Source organism: Muscardinus avellanarius, assembly GCF_963383645.1.
Source record: "Muscardinus avellanarius genome assembly, chromosome: 3".
In the NCBI taxonomy this organism is placed as follows: domain Eukaryota; kingdom Metazoa; phylum Chordata; class Mammalia; order Rodentia; family Gliridae; genus Muscardinus; species Muscardinus avellanarius.
In genome coordinates, this window is record NC_137788.1 from 711,342 (window position 1) to 734,864 (window position 23,523).

A 23,523-nucleotide genomic window follows, 5' to 3' on the forward strand; every position below is an offset into this window, starting at 1 on the left:
GGCGGGGGGCGGCCCGGAGGCAGAGTGTCCCCGGGTTCCATCCCCGGTGCCCGCGCGCCATTGTGAGACCCGAGCGCGGCCTGGAGCGCGCAGACCAGACCGGCGGGCCTGGCGCCGAGGGCGGCGCGGAGGCCGCGGACCACGAGGCGCGCACAGGCGCCTGGGCGGCTTCGTCCCGGAGCCCAGCCGAGCGGAGCCACAAGTAAAGCCGCACACGCTTGGCGTTCGCTGTCGTTTTTCTTTTCCGGTGCTGGACAATGGGCCAGAGCCCCACACTCCTGAGGCAAGCTCCTGACCGCCGAGCGGCACCCCAGACCCGGGGGGTTGGCGACCGACCCCGAGGGAGCGCCACCACTCATCTACACTCCCTCCCTCCCTTAGTTTTTCCTGTAGTACTGGAGTCGAGACTACCTCCGAACTACACCCCACTTTGTTTTTTTATTTATTTATTTTTGTGGTACTTGGGATGCAACCCAGGGCATTTCTAACTCTAAGCCGTACCCCCCTGCCCAGGTCTTTTTAATTCTTTGATTTTGAAATAGGATCTCAGCAAGTTGCTGGCTGCAAACCTGCGATCCTCCTGTCTCAGCCTCCCAAGTGCTGGGATTGCAAGTGTGCACCACCACCCAGATCAGCCTTAGTGTTGGTTTTGAAACAGTCTCACTAAGTTACTGACAGTCTCACTACAGTACTGAGTCTAGTGTTGCACCTTCGGTCCTCCCGTCTCAGCTTCCCAGGTACTAGGATTAAAGGCTTGCGCCAACGATCCCAGTCACCCTCAGCCTTTTTACTTTTTACCCCTAGACAGAGTAGAAGTAAAGTTGCCCAGGTGGACCTCAAACTTGAGGTCCTCCTGCCTCAGCCTCCCAAGGAGCTGGGATTGCAGGGATCTACCAATGGGTGCATGTGTGTGTGTGTGTGTGTGTGTGTGTGTGTGTGTGTGACTTAGGTAAGCCAGGAGATACTAGATAGAAAGGAAGCAAACAGGGAAGGACCGGGAGACTGCAGCTTTTTTCTTTCTTTCTTTCTTTCTTTCTTTCTTTTTTTTTTTTTTTTTTGTGGTACTGGAGGTGGAACCCAGGGGCCTTCTACCTCCAGGCTATACTCCAGACCTATTTTATATTTTATTTGGAAACAGGGTCTCACTAAGTTGCTGAGAGCCTCACTAAGTAGCTGAGGCTGGCTTCGAACCTCTGTGATCCTGTCTCAGCCTCCCAAGTGCGGGGATTACAAGCGTGCCCACCACGCCCGGCTGAGACTGTAGCTTTAAATCTAAAAAACTTACCGATGGTCCTTGTCTGACCCGAGCAGGTCTGCTCTCCATTAAGGGCACACATTTCTTTTTCTTGCTTTCGCTCTTTCTACCTTTCTTTCTTTTTCTCTTTCTTTCAGTACTAGTGATGAAACTCAAGAGTCGTCTACTTCTGGACTACACCCCAGACCTATTTTACTTAAAAATAGGGTCTAAGTTCCCAAGGCTGGCTTCACACCTGTAACCTGTCTATCTGTTTCCTAAATACTGGGATTACAAACGTGCACCACCACGCCCAATTTAAGGCACACAGTTCTTTCTCTTTGTTTTGACTGTACTGGGGATGGAACCCAGGGGCATTTTACCTCTGAGCTACACCCACAGCCCTATTTTTTTATTCGTTATTTTGAAACAGGGTCTCAATAAGTTGCAGAGGGCTTCATTAAGTTTCTGAGGCTTTGCCGGCCGTGGTGGCACACGCTTGTAATCCAGCATTCGGAGGCTGAGACCGGAGGATCGCGGATTGCGGACAGCCTCAGCTACTTAGGCCCTTTGCAACTCAGTGAGACCCGGTTTCAAAATAAAGAATAAAATTAGGGCAGGGGGTGTAGCTCAGAGGTAGAATGCCCCTGGGTTCCATCCCCAGACCTGCAAAAAAGAAAGTAACTGGGGCTGGCCATGAACCCTCAATCCTCCTATCTCAGCCTCCCAAGTTCTGGGTTTACAGTCATGTACCACTCTACCCAGCTGGGCACACATTTTTTTCTTGCTAATTTTTTTTTTTCCCCCCCAGAAATGGGGATGGAACCCAGGTGCATTTGACCTCCAAGCTTACTCCAGCCCTATTATTTCTTTATTTTGTGGTACTGAGGGTGGAACCCAGGGGCATTCACCTCTGAGCTACACCCCTAGCCCTATTTTTTTTTTTTTTTTTCTTGTGGGTATGGGGACGGAACCCAGGAGCATTCGACCTCTGAGCTACACCTCCTGTCCTACTTTTTTAAAATTTTGAAACTGGGTCTCACTGAGTTGCAAAGGGCCTCACTAAGTAGGTGAGGCTGTCCATGAGCCGCGATCCTCCAGTTTCAGGCTCCCGAATGCTAAGATTACAAGCATGCGCCACCACGCCCGGCCCTAGCCCTATATTTTATTCTTTATTTTGAAATTGGGTCTCAATGAGAGGCCATCCACGAACCCAGATCCTCCTGTCTCAGCCTCCCAAATGCTGGGATTACAAGCCTGTGCCACCACGCCTGGCTCCAGCCCTATTCTTTATTCTTTATTTTGAAACAGGGTCTAAGTTGCAGAGGGCCTCACTAAGTAGCTGAGGCTGTCTACAAATGGCAATCTGCCTGTCTCAGCCTTCGAGTACTGGGATTAAAAGCATATGCAATCATACCCGACTGAGCACACATTCTAAGAGGCCCTCACCTCTAATTCTAAAGTCTACTTCCCCTCAGACCTAAAGTTTTTTAAAGGTTTGATAAACAAAGGCTCCCTAACCTTAGACCACTATACATCCAGTTAATTAAGTACATATATTTTGTTGAGCAACAGCATATTTTAGACTAAAAAGGAATGTCTAGAGGGAACGGTGTTAAAAAGGTCATAGCAGCTAAACTGAGCGGGTGGCCCAGGTTTGTAATCCCAGCATTCCGGAGGAGGCTGAGACAGGAGGATCAGGGTTCAAGGACAGCCTCAGCTACTTAGTGAGGCCCTTTGCAACTCAGTGAGACCCTGTTTCCAAATAAAGAATGAAAAATAGGGCTGGGGAAGTAGCTCAGAGGTAGAATGCTCCTGGGTTCCATCCTCAGTACTGCCAAAAAAAAAAAAAAAAAAAAAAAGATCACAACAGTTGGGCATAGTGGCATACACTTGTAATCCCTCCTATTTAGGAGGCAAAGACAGGAGGATCGAAGGTTTGAGGCCAGCCTCAGCAATTTATACCCTGTTTCCAAATAAAAGAATAAAATAGGCTTGGGCTCAGAGGTAGAATGCCCTTGGGTTCTATCCCTGGTACCACACACAAAAAAGATCATGAAAGCCAGGCGTGGTGGCGCACACTTGTAATCCCAGCATTTGGGAGGCTGAGATCGGAGGATTGCGGTTCGCGGACAGCCTCAGCTACATAGTGAGGCCTTCCGTAACTTAGTGAGACCCTGTTTCAAAATAAAGAATAAAAAACAGGGCAGGGGTTGTAGCTCGGAGGTGGAATGCCCCTGGGTTTCATCCCCAGACCTGCAAAAAAAAAAAAAACAAAAAAAAACTGATAATTTGCCGGGCATGATAGCACACTTGTATTCCTAGTACTTGAGAGGCTGAGACAGGAGGATCACAGGTTCACGGCCAGCCTCAGCAACTTAGTGAGGCCCTCCACAACTTAGTGAGATCCTATTCCAAAATAAAGAATAAAAATAAACCAGGCGGGGTGGTGCACGCTTGTAATCCCAGCATTCAGGACTAGAGGATCACGGTTCGTGGCCAACCTTAGCTACTTAGCGAGGCCCTTTGGAACTCAGTGAGACCCTGTTTGAAAAAATATAAAGACTAGCTGGGCGCGGTGGGAGGCTGAGACAGGAGGATCGTCGTTCATGGCCAGCTTCAGCTACTTAGGCCCTTTGCAACTCAGTGAGACCCTGTTTCAAAATAAGGGAAAAAATAGGGCTGGGGGTGTAGCTCATACGCAGTGTCCCTGCGTTCCATATCCAGTACTGCAGAAATAATGTCACAGCAAAATAACAATATTCTGAATACTTTGGAAAAACTACAGAAGATAAACAATCACACTTAGTGGGGCTACAATGGGAAAATGCAGCAGAATGTAATAAAAATTAGACCCAGGCACACGGTGAGGCTACAGGAACCCTTTTCTTCCCAGAATGAAAGGCTTCCTTGGTGTGCCCGGCCTCCCTGCCGGAATGGGACTCCTCAGGGAAGGTCCCATTCCTCAGCCCGGATGGAGCTGGTGATGGCAACGGGAAACCAGCTTGATACTGAGTAGCACAAGGAGAAGGTGACACAGACATCAGTGTGTCAATGTTTATCCATTTATTTTGCTTTTCTAGAACAAGAGCCATTGGCACTTGCTGCCGCGCAGCTTAATATCAACACAAGGAGCCGGGCGTCCACAGGAGTAACCGCACGTTTTATTTTTGGTGCTGAGGATGGAACCAGGGGCATTCTGCCTCTGAGCTACACCCCCAGTCCTGTTTTATTTTTATTTTAAAAGTCTTGCTAGGTTGTTGAGATTATCACCATTTGCTGAGGTTGTCCTTGAACCTGCAATCCTGCCTCAGCCTCCCAAATACACAATACCAATTTATTACCACAACAGAATTAACAGGGACTCAGTTATTTTAAAGAAATTCTTTCATTGTACTGGGAATTGAACCTATAGGTGTTCTACCTCTGTGCCATACCCCCAGCCCTATTTCATTTTATTTTGTGGTACTGGGGTTCCTGGAAACCCTGGTACCTCTGGGCTACACGCCCAGACCTATTTTATATTATTTTTTATTTGGAAACAGGGTCTCTTAAGCCAGCGAGGCTGGCTTCGAACCTGCGCGCTCCTCCTGTCTCCACCTCCCAAGCGCGGGGGTTACAAACGTGCCCACCACGCCCGGCCCTATTTTATTTTTTATCTGCAAACAGGGTCTTGCTTAGTTACTTCACACTGGCCCCAAACCGGTGATCCTCCTGTCTGAGCCTCCCAAGTGCTCAGATTACAGGTGTGTTCCACAGCACCAGCATTAGAAATGTTACATTAAATACTGAAATAGGTGACATACAACACACTATAAGCGCCCTGTACAATATGCTTTTAGTTTTCCGCAGTTTGGGTGGCTCTGCTGTGGATGGCGAGCGATACAGTTGCCACGTTTGGCGACGCGGGTCCCCCTCCCTGTGGTCTGGGAAGCAGAGCCAGCGCCACCACTGGGCAGGTGCAGACTCACACAACTCTGGAAACCACTCAGAAAATGCAAGTGAGCAGAATGCACTTTTCCAGAAATGAAAACTAAACAAGCAACAAACACAAAAGACCTTGCCAGCTGGAACTGTCACAAACCACTTTGGCTGTCTGGGCAAGGGTCTCGCAGCTGCGAGGGTGGCAGCCATCCGACACCGAGCAGGGGCCGCAGTTCTGCTTTGGCTCTCCGGCCAGGACAAGGAAAAGCAGGCTGCCTCCACGGGCCAAGCCGCCGTGTACTGAGGAGTGGACTCGGAGGACCTCCACCTCTGAGCTACAGCCCCAGCCGTTTTATTCTGAACAGGGTCTTGCTAAATTCCTGCATGTAATCAGATTGCACCAGTCGCACGGAACCTGCAATCCTCCTGTCTCCACCTCCCGAGCACTGCGCTTACAGGTCTGCACCACTGACCTCGCCTCCGGGATGTTCTTATCGGATGGAGCTTGGTGGTAGACTGCTTGTTTAGCACGCACGAGGCCCTGGGTTCATCCCCAGCACCATACACACATTGAAAACAATTGAAAAGGCCCCAATCAGGCCTTATAACTATTTTGAGAAAGAATAAATCCCTTAGTAGCATGTTGGTCAAACACAAAAGAAACTGATGTGGATTTCTGTCTTTACTAACACCCCAATAGCTGTAAACACCTTGAAGTCTTAGAAAGCACACCAGTTGGACGGATGTGAAAAGCTGTGCCTTTTTTCTGCTCTCCTTCACTGACCCACCTACGTGACCACTCAGGAAGCAAGACCCACTGGCTTTGTGACAAGTGTCTGAAGGCACACTACAAATCAGAACCATATTTGGCCGATATTCTTTGTACAACTTTTTTTTTTAACGGTGAGTCACCATATTTATTTTGTTCAAATTAAAAACACATTTTGGATTGTGTGTGTTCTCAAATTCCCAGGCAGATTGTTTTAATGCTGATATGCAGAAAATTATGACTCTCAAAAAAATTTTTTGTAGTATTGAAGATTGAACCCAGGGGCATTCTACTCTGAGCTATACCACCAGCCCTATTTTTATTTTTGAAACAATCTCAATAGGGCCTCACTAAGTTGTTAAGACTGACCTCAAACTTGAGATTCTCCTGTCCAAGCCTTCCAAATACTTGGATTACAGGCATAGGACACCATGTCTGGCTGAAGATACTTTTATGCAGTTTAGTAGTGTGTGTGTGTTACTGGTGACTGAACCCAGGTTTTTTTTGTTTTTTTTTTAACCATTCAGCTTGTTGTTTACCATGGCACAGACAATGGCCATGGCAGTGGGCAGACCAAACCCAACTGAGCAGTGACACCTGGCGCCAAGGTCTCTGCGGCACATCTGAGAGGAGTCAAGAGGACACAGCAATCTGAAAGTACTAGACAGTCCACACAGCATATCACCACAGCCAGAAAGCAAACAGGCGAGCCAGGCTCTCGCTGCGGGGCTAGAGCGGCCTGGGAGCAGCGTGGACCTGGGCCAGCGTGTGGCAGGGCCATAATGGGCTGTCGTCTTTCTGCCCAGTTAGCAAAGGCTCAAAAGCAGCCTTAAGGGAAATTGCCTCATTTGCTAATAATTTAGGAAAATCTTTGTTTCTGGCCCACAAATTTAGAAAATCAAAACAGGCTTTGAGTGAGACTGTTGAGGTGGGAGGGGGAGGGGCGAGCCAAGTGGCCACTTCCTAAGTCCACATGGGACCTGGGGCCAGAAATCCCAACAATACTCGGAAGCCTGCGGCTGCGCCTCAGCATGCACGGGCAGGTCTGCAGGAAGGCTGGGGCCCCTGCACCTGACCAGCCCAGGCACGCGCCCTTCTCGCTCTGCCGGCAGCTGCCTTCAGAGAGCAGCCCAACACCCGCGGAAGCCACAGCACTGCCCGAGGCCACCTCCCTTGCATTTTCTTTAGCACTGGAGGAAAGCAGAAAGAGGAAAGAGACAGAAACCTAGGCAAGTCACTCGAGGACCTTGTGGCACAAAGTCTATCCCTGGCCACAGGAGACTTAAAAAGGTAGTGTGTAGGTCAAAGGCCACATTCCAACCCACATCAGGGCAAGCCTTTCCAGTAGGTGGAACCTAATAAGCCAGGGTTATTGCTGTTTCTAAAAGGTTTTATCTCCAGGAGGAACTCCTTTCTTATTTTCCAGGAGAGAAGTCAACTGGAAAACTGCTGGCGGGATCGTGGTTGGCAAAGACCTGCAGCTGAGGAGGGAGATGAGCTGGAGGGCAGCCAGGCAGGCTGCACCTCACAGCCAGGTGCCCCGGGAGGTCTTCGAGAGTGGCTGGTAAAGGACTGAGCCTGTGAGGCGAGGGGAGGCGAGACCTCGCCCAGCGCTCGCTCCTGGAGTCCTGCGCTGTTGCGGAGGTGACCTCGCCGGCAACCTCCTGTCTGGGCTCCCAAGTGAGCTGTGGGCCCGTGCCGCCAGGCTTAGAGTGTTTTTTCTATTTTGTGGCACTAGGGATGGAACCCAGGGACATTCTATTTCTGAGCTACACCTCCAGCCCCATTTTATTCTTTTATTTTGAAACAAAGTCTCATTAAGTTGCATAGGGCCTAAGTAGCTGAGGCTAGCCCCAAACCTGAGATCCTCCTGTCTCAGCCTCCCAAGTACTGGAATTACAAGGGTGCGCTCCCACGCCTGGCGTCTTAAGCATAAGTTGTAAACACTCTAGTGTTTCTACTAAACACTCCCCTGCTCAGCCATCCAGGTGAGTTTTGGCAAGGTGGACCCCCAGGGGTCAGAAACAGGAATCTCGCTCCACACGGAACAGCTCACTCTACGCTCCACCAGGGCCCAGGACAGGCAAGAAGTTAAACAGGAACAGATCTGTCCTTAGCCTCCAGGGCTGATGTCAGAGCCCACGGGGAGCTGAGGGGCTCAGTCTGCAGCAAGGGCCAAGAGGGGCCCTTTCCCTTCACAGAAGTGACTTAACAGCCCTCCCTCTATGAGTAACTTCTCCCTCCAGTATGGCGTAACGCTGTGGCTTTGGGGAAATTCGTGGCCCCCGACTGCAGTTGGCAGCTCTGGACTCCCTCGGCAGCAGGAGGCCCTGTGGGCCGTCTGTGCACTGTATTTCTCCAGCTGCTGTGGCCTCTGTGGCTGGGGCCATGGGAACTGGGGACTTCTGTCCCAGCCCAGCAGCCTGTGGCCAGTCTCCATGGACGGACGGGGACCCAGCGGCTCAGGTGGCTGGCACAGGGAAATCGAGTTGGACCCAGTGGGGAGCCACTCGTATTGGCACTGGAACCCATGCTGGCTCCATAGTTGGGCTCAGGAGCCACTGAGAGGCTGGGCCCGGCCAGGATGCCAGGCAGGGTGCTGTGGGCCAGTCGGCTCCCTCTAGTGCTTGGCAGCGAGCAGGGGCAGTTTTCATGGCTGCCCCTGGAACGGCCCAGCCCCAGCCCTGGTTTCCAGGGACCCAGCATCGGTGGGGCGGTGGCGGCCAGGCTCAGGGCTGCTGTCTGTGGTCCAGAGGAAGCAGCGGCTCCCTGCTGTCCGCAGGGACCCCGCTGGGGGCTGTGGCCAGGCTCTGCATGACCTCCTTTTGGTGCTGCCGAGCCTTGTTGTACAGCAAAACGCCCACCGTCACAAGGATGGTGCCGATGGCTGACAAGCTGGTGATTTTGTTGCCAAAAACGATGATGCTCAGCCAGATGGACAGGGCGTGCTTCACGGTGCTGGCGACACTGGAAGAAGGCAGAGAACGTGCTGACGCCTGGTTCACACACCGGAGCCCGTGCTGCCACAGCAAGCGCCACAGGGACAGCGCCGCACCTGCTGCCCGGCATGCCAGGCCTGGCTCTCAAAGGCGCCGGGAGCCCAGGGAGCTCGGGGGCTCCTCAGCTCTTTTTTTAGGTTGCTAGGGATTCTACTTCTGAGCTACACCCCCAGCCCTATTTTTTATTCTTTTTTTTTTTAATGTGTGTGGTAACTGGGGGTGGAACCCAGGGGCTTTCTACCTCTGGGCTATACTCCCAGACCTATTTTATAATTTATTTGGAAACAGGGTCTCACTAGGTTGCTGAGAGCCTCACTAAGTAGCCGAGGCTGGCTTCAAACTTGTGTGATCCTCCTGTCTCAGCCTCCCAACTGTGGGGATTACAAGCGTGCGCCACCATATCTGGCTTATATTTTTTATTTGGAAACAGGGTCTAAGTTGCTGAGGGCCTCACTAAGTAGCTGAGACTGGCTTCAAACCTATGCAATCCTCCTGTATCAGCCTCTCAAGAGCTAGGATTACAAGTGTGCGCCACCACACCTGGCTATTTTTCATTCTTTATTCTGAAACAGGGTCCTACTAAGTTGTGGAGGGCCTTATTAAGTAGCTGAGTCTGGCCGTGAACCTATGATCCGCCTGCCTCAGCCTCCCAAGTACTGGGATTACAAGCGTGCGCCACCACGCCTGGCTTGTGAGTGGGGATTTAAACCAGGGGCAGCCTACCCCCTCACTCTATTCCTCCAGTCTTTTATTTTATTATTATTTTTTGCAATACTGGGGACGGAACCCAGGGGCATTCTACCTCTAAGCTACACCCACAGCCTTAATTTTTATTCATTATTTTGAAACCGGGTCTCACTGAGTTGCGGAGGGCCTCACTAAGTAGCTGAGGCTGTCCGTGAGCCGCAATCCTCCTGTCTCAGCCTCTCGAATGCTGGGATTACAAGCGTGCGCCACCACGCCCGGCTTCATTCTTTCTTTTTTGTTAAATTTTTTATTGGTGCATTATATTCATACATCATATTGGGGTAAAAAACTTGTGTGTACATATATGTACACATCACCAATTTAACCCCTTCATTCTTTTTTTTTGTGTGTGTGATACTGGGGTTCCTGGAAGCCCTTCTACCTCCAGGCTACACTCCCAGACCTATTTTTTAAAATATTTTTATTTGGAAACAGGGTCTCTTAAGCCAGCATGGCTGCCTTCGAACCAGTGCGATCCTCCTGTCTCCGCCTCCCAAGCGCAGGGATTACAAGTGTGTGCCACCACGCCCAGCATCATTCTTTCTTTTGAAACAGGGTCTCACTGAGTTGCAAAGGCCTCACTAAATAGTAGCTGAGGCTGTCTGGAAACCACAATCCTTCTGTTCCAGCCTCCAAATGCTGGGATTACAAGCGTGCGCCACCACGTCTGGCTTTGATGGATAATTTAAACTTTGTATTTCATGCTTTTCTAAGTGTCGCCTGCCCTCTATACACGAACTCTGCATCTGTGGAGTCAACCAACTGCCGATGAAAAGTACAAACTAGATTGTGCCTCTCTGGGCATGGTGGTGCACACTGTAATACCAGTACTTGCCAGGCTACAAAGGAGGACCCAGGTTCAAGGACAGCCTCAGCAACTTAGACTCCATTTCGAAATCAAAAATTAAAATACAGGGCTGAGGTATAGCTTAGAGGTAGAATATCCCTGGCTTCGGTTCCCATTACCACATGGTGATGCGTGCTGGTAATTCCAGAATTTGAGAGGCAGGAGGATTGCAGTTTGCGAACAGCCTCAGCTTCTACTTAGTGAGGCCCTTTGCAACTCAGAAGCCGTTTCAAAATAAAGAATAAAAAAAGCTGGGCGTGGTGGCACACGCTTGTAATCCCCGCGCTTGGGAGGCGGAGACAGGAGGATCCCGCAGGTTCAAAGCCAGCCACGCTGGCTTAAGAGACCCTGTTTCCAAATAAAAATATAAAATAGGTCTGGGAGTGTAGCCTGGAGGTAGAAGGGCTTCCAGGAACCCCAGTACCACCACCAAAAAAAAAAAAAATAGGTCTGAGAGTGCAGCCCGGAGGTAGAAGGGCTTCCAAGAACACCAGTACCACCAAAAATAAATAAATAAATAAATAAATAAATAAATAAATAAATAATAGAGCTGGGTATGGTGGCAAATGGTTGTAATCCCAGTACTTGGGAAACTGAGCTGGGAGGATTGCGGTTCTTGAACAACCTCAGCTACTTAGTGAGGCCCTCTGCAACTTGGTGAAACCCTGTTTCAGAATGAAGAGTAAAACACAGGGCTGGGGAATAACTCAAGAGGTAGAAAGCCCCTGGGTTCCATCCCTGGTACCACACACAAACACAAAAATAGCCAGTATGGTGGTACATGCTTGTAATCCCGATACTCGGGAGGCTAAGACAGGAAGCTTGTAGGTTTGAGGCCAACCTCAGGAAGTAGTGAGACTCATCAACCTACTGAGACCCTGTTTCCAAATAAGAATAAAATAGGGCTGGGGGTGTGGCTTGGAGGCAGAATGTCCTTGGGTTCAATCCCCAGTACCACACACACAAAAAAAGAGAGAGAAAAGCCGGGCGTGGTGGCGCATGCTTGTAATCCCCGCGCCTGGGAGGCTGAGACAGGAGGATCACACAGGTTTGAAGCCAGCCTCAGCTACTTAGTGAGACCCTGTTTCTAACTAAAATATAAAATAGGTCTGGGAGTATAGCTTGGAGTAGAGAGAGAAAAAAGAAAAAGAAATTAAAAAATTTTTTTCTGGGGGTGTTGCCTGGGAAGTAGAATGCCTCTCAGTTCAATCTCTAGTACCACACACACAAAAAAGAAACAAAAAAGGCTGGGGTGGAGCATCCCTGGGTTCGATTCTGAGTAACACACACACACACACACACACACACACACACACACACACCAAAAACCAACAACAAAATCCCCCCAAAACCCAAGAAGCCGCTGGTGGCCGCACTCTCCATATCCCAGTGCTCGGAAGCCCGGTAGCCAGCTGCTCCAGCACGGGACGGCAGAGACAGAGCGATCACTCGTTAGAGACAAGACCTCCACTCGTCCTCAGAGACTTCTCGTCGGGATTTCAGGAACGTCTTTTATCCGCGTTCCTGTGTCTCAGCAGTGCCGGTGTGACCGGCCAGGCTTCCTGGCGTGCGGCACCTGCAGGCGGCCTACCTGAACGTCACGGGGGAGATCTTCCCCATGAGGGCGTAGGCGGTGACGCTCTGCAGGTGGAACAGGGCCCCGTCAGTCAGGAGCAGCAGCACCACGTCCTGGCTGTAGCCGAAGCTCTTCCCGTTCCTCCCGAACACGGGCACGTCCTAGGGCCGAAGAGAGGACCGCTCTGGCTGTGCTTCCTCACGGGGACACAGGTGGCACTGAACAGAGCGCCAATGGCCACACAGCGTGGCACGAACCACACTCCTCAGGGTGGCCAGCGGGCACAGAGGCAGTGGCACGCTCGCTGGGCCAGGCACAGGGACGTCTGGGTGAAGTGCAGAGCCAGGAACCACCTCCCTCCCCCGCCCCTCCCCTTAGCGAGGCCACTGCAGACACAATCCAATAAACGCCCACAAAGGTCTGCGTGTGCTGCAGTGGCATGAAATGGGGGGCGCATGGGTGCCAGTGTGGCGGCTCCCCAAACAAGTAAACATAGAATCTCTGTGGCCCCAGTAATTCCACCTCCAAGTGTATACCCCAAAGCCTGGAAGTGGCGTCTCAGAGGGATCCCACACTGACTCAAGGGATTCCTACAGCATCACTCCAGTAACCACAGATGGAAGCAACTCAAGTTTCTACTGACAGATGAACAGAAAACCAAATGTGGTCCCTTATACAAAGGAATATTATTCAGCTTTAAAAAGGAAAGAGCCAAGCCGGGCGTGGTGGGCACACTTGTCATCCCAGCATTGGGGAGGCTGAGACAGGAGGATCGTGGTTCACGGACATTCTTAGCTACTACTTAGTAGTACTTCGTAAGTCAGTAAGACCCTGTTTCAAAATAAGGAATAAAAAAATAGGACTGGGGGTATCGCTCAGAGGTAGACTGCCCGTGGGTTCCATAAGGAAAAGAAAAGAAAAAAAAAAGCCAAACTGGGCGTGGTGGCCCACACTTGTAATTCCAGTAGTTGGGAGGCTGAGACAGGATTGCAGGTTCATGGCCAGCCTCAGATACTTAGTGAGGTCCTCTGCAATTTAGCGAGACCCTGTTTCAAAATAAAGAATAATAAAAATAGGCCTGGGGGTGTAGCTCAGATGTAGAATGCCCCTGGGTTCAATCCCCAGTACCACACACAAAAAAATAAAATTAAAAATTTAAGAAAGGAAAATCTGCTCAGATAGACCTATACACTTGTCATACTACTGGAGTGCCACTACCCAGATGTGCCAGCGAGTGTATGCCCCACGCTCGCCTGAGCGCGGCAGCTCTGGAGCGGGGTAAGGGTTGGGAGACACTCTCGAGTGGCTCCACGCATGGCAACTGTTGGTGTCCGACAGCATGCAAATGCCGGTCTCCCATAAAAAGCCAGTGAAGTGCCAGCAAGGTGGTTTACACCCGCAGCGCCAGCGCTGGGAGGCTGAGATGGGACGGCAGCATAGGCAACTTAGGGCACACCTGCCACACCTCAGAGCCACTGGACTGTGGCCCCACCCGTGCCAAGGGGACACCAAGCAGCCACCCACTTGCAAAGTTCAACCGTGCTGCCCCTGAACCTCCACGGAGGAGCGCGCCCCGGGGCGGGCTGGTGCTCCGTACCCACCAGAAAGAAGATCCAAGCTGGGATGAGCATCGCCATGGCAGCGGCGCTTGTGTAGAACTGCAGCTCCGGGGCCCTGTAGGGACAGAAGATGCTCGACACCCCACACTCGGGCCCGCACCTCCTGCCTTCCAGATGACAGATGCTGAGGCCGCCATGGGCCGAGCCAGCCCTCGGGACAGATCTGAGGCCGCGGAAGAGCGCCCTGCCGGGGGGGCCGAGTCTTAGAATCTTAACTGGGCGTACATCTCATGGGCTTAGGAAATCTATGTTCTGGCCCTGTGATACTCACGAGAGCCGGTATTTGTCCCCACTGAGGAGCTTCTTTGAAAAGACATTCTGCAAACTAGAACAGAGAGAAGAAGTTATACATGGAAACTCGCTGGTGTGGACACCGGTGGTCAGGGGTCTGCCTTCGCCCACACAGTCCGTAGCTGCTGAGCCCGCCCAAGCTGGGCCCCCGCAGGGCTGCGTGCCAGGCTTCGGCTCACCGCAAGTGCACCGTGTCTCCTCACGGGTGGTCAAAGAGGCATTCCCCACTTAGGGACTTGCCCAAGTTACTAGGCTCAGGGCTTAGGTATGTGGATGACTGGTAGAAAGACCCAGTGGAAAAGCATGGCCAGAGCTCAAGAGCTGACAAAACACAGGGGAGACGCCGTGGCCAGTGCAGGACCAGACAACGTCTGGATTCACAAGCGGCCTTGCAGACCAGGCTCAAAACAGCGGGGTGCGGCACCCCGCTCCCTCTGAGCAGAGAAGTGTTTGGGGCAGTGCAGGCTCAGCTGAGGACGAGGGGACAGGCAGGGAGCTGCAGGAAGGAAAGCAACCAGTGACAGGGAACAAGAGCCTGTGTAGAAGTTCACAGCTGGCTGCAGCTGACAGCTGCCTTCCAGAACTCACTCTAGAAGCTAGTCAGAAACTTAGGTCAGGATTCACGTGAAGCCAGGCGTGGTGGCGTGTGCCTGTAATCCCAGAATGAGAGGCTGAGACAGAAAGATTGCAGGTTCAAGGCCAGCCTCAGAAACTTAAAACTGCTTCAAAAATAAGAGAGCCAGGTGTGGTGGTGCACGTTTGTAATCCCAGCATTTGGGAGGCTGAGACAGGAGGATCACAGTTCACGGAGAGTCTCAGCTACTTAGTGAGGTCCTTTGCAACTCAGGAGAGATTGTTTCAAAATAAAGAATAAAAAATAGAGCTGGAGGTATAGTTCAGAGGTAGAATGCCCCTGGATTCCATCCTCAGTACCGTAAATAAATAAATAAATAAACAAACATTAAAAATTAAAAAAACAGAGCTGGGCATATGGTAGGGTTGGGGGTGTGGCTCAGAGGTAGAATGTCCCACACTTGTAATCCTACTACTTGGGAGGCTGAGACAGGAGAATCCCAGGTTTGAGAACAGCCTCAGCAAGTAGTGAGATTCTCATTAATCTATGAGACTCTGTCTCAAAATAAAAATAAAATAGCCGGGTGTGGTGGCGCACACTTGTAATCCCAGCATGTGGGAGTCTGAGACAGGAGGACTGCACAAGTTCAAAGCCAGCCTCAGCTACTTAGTGAGGCTCTCAGCAACTTGTTGAGACCATTTCCAAATAAAGTATAAAATAGGTCTGGGAGTATAGCGTGGAGGTAGAAAAGCCCCTGGGTTCCACCCCAGTACCACACACACACACACACAAATAATAAATAAAATAAAATAAATAAAATTGGAGTAGTGGTATAGTTAGGAGGTAGAATTTCCTGGGGCTGCTGGGCGTGGTGGCGCACTTATAATCCCGGTGCTTGGGAGGTGGACACAGGAGGATCGTGCAGGTTCGAAGCCAGCCTCGCTGGCTTAAGAGACCCTGTTTCCAAATAAAAATATAAAAATAGGTCTGGGAGTATAGCCTGGAGGTAAAAGTGTTTCCAGGAACCCCAGTACCACCAAAAAAAAAAAAAAAAAAAAAAAAAGAAAAAAAATTCCCGGGGCTGTCAGGCATGGTGGCACATGCTTATAATCCCAGCACTTCGGAGGCTGAGACAGGAGGATTGTACAGGTTTGAAGCCAGCCTCAGCTACTTAGTGAGACTCTGTTTCCAAATAAAATATAAAAAAATAGGTCTGGTAGTATAGCCCGGAGCTAGAAAGCCTCTGGGTTCTACCCCTGGTACCACCAAAAAAAAAAAAAAAAAAAAAATTTCCTGGGCCTTTATTCCCAGTACCTCAATAAAATAAAATAAAAGGCCAAGCGTGGTGGCACACACTTGTAATCCCAGCATTTGGGAGGCTGAGACTGGAGGATCGTGGTTCGTGGACAGCCTCAGCTACTTAGTGAGGCCCTCCACTACTTAGTGAAACCCTGTTTCAAAATAAAGAATAACTCTCTGGGTCCGGGCCTAGGTGGCGTCAACATGGCTAAACGCACCTAGAAGGTCGGCATCGTCGGTAAATATGGGACCCGCTATGGTGCCTCCCTCCGGAAGATGGTGAAGAAAATTGAACTCAGCCAGCGCGCTAAGTACACCTGCTCCTTCTGCGGCAAAACCAAGATGAAGAAGAGACGGGCGGTAGGGACCTGACACTGGGGTTCTTGCATGAAAACTGTGGCTGGTGGTGCCTGGACCTACAACACAACTTCTGCTGTCACAGTCAAGTCTGCCTCAGAAGGCTGAAGGAATTGAAAGACCAGTAGAAGCTCTACCATTTGAGACATCCTTAGCCTACAATAAATGGGTTAATTTATATTTAAAAAATAAAATAAAGAATAGAAAATAGAGCAGGGGGTATAACTTGGAGGTTGAATGCCCCTGGGTTCCATTCCCAGACCCACAAAAAAATAAAAAAATAAATAAAAATAAATAAAAGGCTGGGTGGTAGCTCAAAAGTAGGATGCCCCGGGTTCAATCATCAATACAAAATAAAAAAAAAAATTTAAGCCGGGTGTGGTGGCGCACGCTTGCAAAGCCAGCATTCGGGAGGCTGAGAAAGGAGGATTGTGGTTCGCGTACAGTCTTGGCTACTTAGGCCCTTCGCAACTCAATGAGACCCTGTTTTAAAAAAAAAAAAAAGAGGCCAGGCATGGGGGCGCACACTTGTAATCCCTGCGCTTGGGAGGCTGAGACAGGAGGATCGCACAGGTTCGAACCCAGCCTCAGCTACCTAGTGAGGCTCTCAGCAACTTAGTGAGACCCCGTTTCCAAATAAAATATAAAATAGGTCTGGGAGTATAGCCCAGAGGTAGAAAGCCTCTGAGTTCCACCTACAATACCACCAAAAAAAAAAAAAAAAGAATAAAAAACAGGGTTGGGCCAGGCGTGGTGACGCACGCTTGTAATCCCAGCATTCAGGAGGCTGAGACTAGAGGATCACGGTTCATGGGCAGCCTCAGCTACTTAGTGAGGCCCTCTGCAACTCAGTGAGACCCTGTTTAAAAATAAAGGATAAAAAATAAGGGCAGAGGGTATATCTCAGAGGCCAAATGCCTCTGGGTTCCATTCTCAGACCCGCAAAAAAATAAATAAATAAAAAATAAAATAAAATAAAATAAGAGCAGGTACAGATAGATCACATGGTACAATCAATCTGTTATGTTTCTAAGAAGCATGAATGCAAAACAGCTGGGAAAAAGTACAGTAAATGATAAAGATGATCTTAAAGACAAACCTAGCTAGGTATGGTGGTACACACCTATCATCCCAGAACTTGGGAGGCTGAGACAGGAGGATCGCAGGTTCGAGGACAGCCTGAGCAAGTAGTGGGACTCCCTTCAATCTACTGAGACCCTGTTTCAAAATAAAAAAATAAATAAAATAGGCCTGGGGCTGTAGCTCCGAGGTAGAATGCCCCTGGGTGCAGTCCTCGGTACCACAAAAAAAAAAAAAAAAAAAAAGAAAAGAAAAGAAAAGAGAAACCCAGAAGCAATGAGCAGTGAGCAGCCTGCAGGAGCAGGTCCGGGCTCACGGTGGGCTTCGGGACACAGCAGGGACCCCGACAGCCTGCTCTGGGGAACCAACGCTGCGACCGCCAGGCCGCATCTGGCCTCCCGACCACGTGACCAAGACACCAATGACTCGGCTCCTGTCCGCGGACCGCGCTGGGAGCCGCCCTCAGCACGTGAGCTGGATCCTCTGGGATCACCAGGATGGACTGGCCACTCATCCGCCTCTTTGCGGCCCTGGCCCCAGGACTCAGAAGGCCACTGGACCAGAGAGGGCACGCAGAGCAACCTGGGGCTCGAGTCCTGAGGGGCCAGCCCCTGCTCTCCAGCAACCGCGGCGTGCCAGCGGGGGGCTCAGATACACATGTGGACACGTCCAGCAGTGGTGAGCTTGCGCTTGCGTGTGGCACCTGTTAGCTCACCATGTCCCCATGCTGAGTTTTAAGTATCAGGGCCATGTGTCACCAGGTTCTGGTGAAAGGGATGTTGGGAAGCTACTGTTTCTGTTTGGTAAAAAGCACCACTGGGCAAGACAGGCCTGGCTAGCCTGGATCCGCACTTCCACTAGCCCGGGTGAAGGAGAGCCAGCCCTGCTCAGGCACCCCCAACCCCCGCACGTGTCGTGACTCACCAGTCCATGATGTTAGTGGACAAGGCAGCCGAGAACCCCAGGACGTTGAAGCTGATCTCAGTTGCCGTGCACAGGGCCAGGCCTCCCATGACTGGGATGAGGGACAGGTTGACCAGCAGCCCTGCAAGGCAGGACACACAGTTCACTACACAGCCCCCCACGGCTAGGCCTCCCCTCACCAAGGTGAGACTTCCATCTGTTAGAATACAAATGCTCAGCCGGGCGTGGTGGCGCCCGCTTGTAATCCCTACGCTTAGGAGGCGGAGACAGGAGGATCGCACAGGTTCGAAGCCAGCAGTGCTGGCTTAAGAGACCCTGTTTCCAAATAAAAATGTAAAAATAGGCCTGGGAGTGTAGCCTGGAGGTAGAAAGGCTTCCGGGAACCCCAGTACCACCAAAAAAAAATAAATAAATAAATAAAAAAAATAAAGAATAAAAATAGGGCAGGGGCTCTAGCTTGGAGGTCAAATGCCCCTAGGTTCCATCCCTAGACCCACAAAAAAAATTAAAATTAAAAAATAAATAAATAATAAACTGGGTGTGGTAGCACATGCCTTTAATCCTGTATTTAAGAGGCTGAAACAGGATCGTAGGTACGAGGACAGCCTCAGCAAGTAGTAAGACTCTCATCAACTTGGCAAGACCGTTTCCAAATAAGAAATCAAACTGGAAGCTGGGCATGGTGGTGCATGCTTGTAATCCCAGTACTTGGGAGGCTGAGATAGGAACGCAGGTTCACAGCCAGCCTCAACTACTTAGCTAGGCCCTCTATAACTTAATAAAACCCTGTTTCAAAATAAAGAATAAAAAATAGGGCTGGGGGTGTAGTTCAGAGGTAAAATGCCCCTAGGTTTCCCAGTACCACCAGAAAAAAAAAAAAAAAAAAAAAAAAAAAGAAATTAAAATCAGGCTGGGAAGCCGGGCGTGGTGGTGCACGCTTGTAATCCCAGCATTTGGGAGGCTGAGACCGGAGAATCGCGGTTCGCGGACAGCCTCAGCTACTTAGTGAGGCCCTCTGCAACTCAGTGAGACCCTGTTTCAAAATAAAGAATAACAAATAGGGCAGGGGGTGTAGCTCGGAGGTCGAATGCCTCTGGTTCCATCCCCAGACCTGCAAAAAAATAAATAAATAAATAAAATCAGGCTGGAGGTGTAGCTTAGAGGTAAAATGTCTCTGGCTTCAATCCCCAGTTCCAAAATAAAAAATGAGCTGGGTATAGTGGCGCACACCTGTAATCCTTGTGAGGCAGAGACAGGAATACTATAGGTTCAAAGCCAGCTTTAGCAATTTAGTGAGGCCCTTAGCAACTTAGAGACCTTGTTTCAAAATAAAAAATAAAGAAGTTTGGAGGAAGAATGCCCCTGGATTCAGTCCCCAGTATCAAAGAAAACAAAAAGAAAGTCTCATGTGTACAAATAAGCCCCGTCCTGTGCAGGGGCAGGGCCTGGCGGTGGCTGAAGCGTTTCTGTGAGGCACCCTGGTCTCTCTGAGCAGCTGATGACCCTCGTACCCACACCGCACCCCTGATTCCTCCTGAGCAACCTGAGGAGGGTGAACGTGGTCTCCTGGAAATAATCAGCACCCTCAAGTGAATCCCATGCGCCTCGCCTGTGGGCGGAGAAGCCTGGAGAGTGGGGAAGGGGTTGGGGGTGCAGGGGGCCAACAGACACAGCTCTGGGGAGGCCACTTGCCTGGCCAACCAGGATCCGCCCCGCTGGCCGACATCTACCTGGTTCCCACCTGCACCTCTCCTACGACCTCTGCCTGCCACCACATGGACACCCAGGTGAGATGACCACTACGAAATGCGTGAGGACGGGAAGGGGCCCGGCGAGGACAGCTGTGAACCTGAGCGCCTGGGGACACTGAGGCCCGGGGGGGGCAGGGTCCTGGCCTCACCCGTGTACTCCCCCAGGATCATCCGTGACATGATCACCGTGAAGATGGGGGCGGAGCTCTTCACCGTCTCAGCAAATGAAACTGCCACATTCTTCAGGCTGACCAGCCCCAAAACCACAGTTGCAAACCTAAAAGCAGGCGGACAGCATCGTCAGAACCAACTGGTGTGCCGGGAAGACAGGACCTCTGTGCCACCTCCTGGCCAGTGGGGGAGGGTCTGAGGCTTCAGGAGGAGCCAGGGTGGCCCTGTGCCCACCAGCGGTCAGCCTCAGGGAGGAGGCCCGTTCCCTTCCAGCTGTTACAGAACTGGACTCCAGTCATGTGGCATGGAGGGTCATAAGACCCCATCCACCTGGTGGTCAGATCTGAGCGGCCTGCCTCGGTATAAGGGGCCACTGAATATACACCGACCACAGCTGCCGACAGACTTCCCACTCTGGTGATACTGGGGGTTGGACCGAAGGGCACTTTAACTCAGAGATGTTCTATCTCTGAGCTACACCCCCGGCCCTTTCTATTTTTTAACTTTGAGACAGGGTCTAAGTTGCTGAAGGTTTCACTAATTTGGCAAGGCTGGCCTCAAACCTACAGTCTGCCCGTCTCAGCCTCCCAACAGAAATGTATCACATAAGCTGGGTGTGGTGGTGCAGCTTCTAATCCCAGCATTCTAGAAACTAGACAGGAGGATCATGGTTCACGGACGGCCTCAGCTACTTAGCGAGGCCCTCTGCAACTCAGAGACCCTGTTTCAAAATAAAGAATAAAAAATCAGGCTGGGGGTAGAGCTTGAAGGTAGAATGTCCCTGGGTTCCATCCCCAGTACAGAATAAAAAAAAAAAAAAAAGAAATACATCATATACCTAAATAATAATAATTTAGCCAGGGGTGGTGGAGCGTACCTGTGATCCCAGTACTTGGGAAGCCGAGACAGGAAAATCACAAGTTCAAGGATAGCCTTAGCAATTTAGCGACATTCTCAGCAACCCGGAGAGATCCTACTTCAAATAAAATATTTGGGCATGGTGGTGCACTCTTGTAATCCCAGTACTTGGGAGGTTGAGACAAGATGATCACAGGTTCCTGGATGGCCTCATGAAGTTAGTGAGGCCTTGTTTCAAAAAATAAAATAAAATAAAATAGGGCTAGGGGGGTGTAGCTAAGGGGTAGAATGCCCCTGGTTTCAATCTCCAGTGACACACACATCACACACACACACCATTATACGTATATATATTTAGACATATGTAATTTATATGAATCTACTATATATATATAAACTTATGTACATATTAGGGCCAGGGGTGTAGCATGGAGGCAGAATGAACCTGGGTTCAACCCTCAGTACCGCAGGGGTAAAAAATACTCGACGCTCAGGCCCCAAGGCGAGCTCTTTACCGCATCAGCCCCACGAAGAGCATGGTCATAATGAAGTTGGGCGGGTAGGAGAGCCGGCTCTTGTGCTGGTGCAGACAGCAAGGGACGAAGATCTTCACACAGCCGATGAGCGTGGTGGACAGCATCTGCACCGCTCCTGGGGGCGGAGAGGCCAGTGAACGGGCGCCTCCCGCGGCCGGTGGGCGACGCGGCCCTCAGCCCGCCTACCTAGCATGCTGGGCTCGCCCTCCAGCAGGGACAGGATGTACTTGTTGAGAAACAGCGTACAGAAGCTGAAGAAGAACCACAGTGTGAGGTAGACGAGCGCCCGGGAGCTCCACACGCCCAGGTCTGACTCGATGACGGTGGTCTCCGTGATGGTGACAGTGAGCAGGCTCTCCTCAGGGCCGCCCTCGCTCTTGGTGAAGACGATCTTCTCGCTTCGGTGACCAAAGAGAGAGCCCCCGGGGAGGAGCGCTCTTCCCCTGGGGTCCTCCGAGGAGCCGGGCGCCATCTCTTCCCGTGCGTGGGCTTTGCCGGAGGATGACATGCCGAGGCAGCGCTGGGAAGAATGAGCTTATCTTAAGGGCGGACGGCAACATGGGGCCGGCCAAGGCCCAGGAGTAGGGATGCAGGCAGAGGGAAGGAAGCGGTGGTCCCGGCAGCATGAACACGGTCCCCCGAAACTGGCTCTCCCCAGCAGCGCATGGAACCGGAGGCTAGAATGCTGAGAAAGGGAAGTGTTTTACTTGTTTTGAACATTTCATGTTCTCAGAGTATTACTAAGTGAAATGAATAAAAATGCACAGGGAACTTTCGACTTTATGGCTTAGTCCACTGCCCTGGAAACGTGGACACACTGGCAACTGCAGATTCTCCTGCCCCAAGCCCGGCCACCCAAGACTTCTCCCCTGCACGCTCCCCCGCAGCCCTCTGCAAACCCTGCAAAACGGCTTGCAAATGGGAGCCGAGCCCTCTGAGCTACACCCCAGCGCTGCTCATTTCGAAACAGGCCTAAGTTGCTGAGGCTGGCCTCTGAACCTGCGGGGCTCCCGCCTCAGCCTCCCAAGCACCGGGTTTCAGGTGTGGCCACTGAGCCTTTCCTTAACTCAATGCTTTCGTCGCATCTTCTATTTACTTACTTTTATGGTGCAGGATGGAACCCAGGGAAATTCTACCTCCAAGCTACACCCCCAGCCCAATATATATATATTTTTTGCAGGTCTGGGGATGGAACCCAGGGGCATTCGACCTCTGAGCTATACCCCCTGACCTATTTTTTATTCTTTATTTTGAAACAGGATCTCATTGAGTTGCAGAGGGCCTCACTAAGTAGCTGAGGCTGTTCGCGAACCGTGATCCTCCGGTCTCAGCCTCCTGAATGCTGGGATTACATGCGTGCGCCACCATGCCTGGCTCAATTTTTTTTTTTTTTTTAATGTTGAAACAAGGTCTAAATTGCTGGGGCTAGTCTCGAACCTGTGATCCTCCTGTCTCAGCCTCTCAAATAAGGAATTACAAGTGTGCATCACCACACCCAGCTCCACATCTCTTATTTTATGGTACGTGGTAGTTCATTGTCCAAGGACCATCAAGGTCCGAGCAGGAGGAGTTCCTTGGGTGTCAGCTGATTCTTGCTCTTGGGGCTATTTCCCCAGGAGATCGGGAAACTGGCGCCCTGGACTGCGCTTCTTAAATGGGTGTGGGGTTGACTCTACTGGAGAGAGAGGAGACAGACCTTAGGGCACCAGTGCTTCATCTGGGGAGCCTTGAGCCAAACGCCCGCTCGCCCCACTCTGGAGGCCGCAGGCAGAACAGACTGCCCAGCAACTGTGGAGCGAGGCCCCTTCCAAAGTGGATGGCCTGGCACCCTGTGCTCGCTGGCTCCTGCTTCTGACGCTGGGGTTCCCCTTCTACTTCTGAGCTCAGTCCCCACCTCAAGGGATGCCCCTTGCTGGCTCCGGATCGCCCTCTAGCCCCCAGCCTCCCCAGGAACCTTGCTTTGCACC

The 23,523-nt window shown here is 51.0% G+C and overlaps 1 protein-coding gene and 1 pseudogene across 2 annotated transcripts; one reads left to right on the top strand and one right to left on the bottom strand.

The window, feature by feature from the left end:
• Positions 1–8,656: 8,656 nt before the first annotated feature.
• Positions 8,657–22,064, bottom strand: SLC35E2B (solute carrier family 35 member E2B; the record flags this gene model as incomplete). The annotated part of the gene is made up of 8 exons (XM_080692715.1): positions 8,657–8,894; positions 12,112–12,257; positions 13,698–13,770; positions 13,987–14,040; positions 18,241–18,361; positions 20,141–20,268; positions 21,536–21,671; positions 21,743–22,064. The coding sequence occupies 8 exons, from the start codon at positions 22,062–22,064 to the stop codon at positions 8,657–8,659; spliced, it is 1,218 nt and encodes a 405-aa protein (XP_080548841.1).
• Positions 16,084–16,364, top strand: LOC308260974 (large ribosomal subunit protein eL43-like; annotated as a pseudogene). The gene has a single exon. The product of its transcript is annotated as a large ribosomal subunit protein eL43-like (transcript).
• Positions 22,065–23,523: the final 1,459 nt, after the last annotated feature.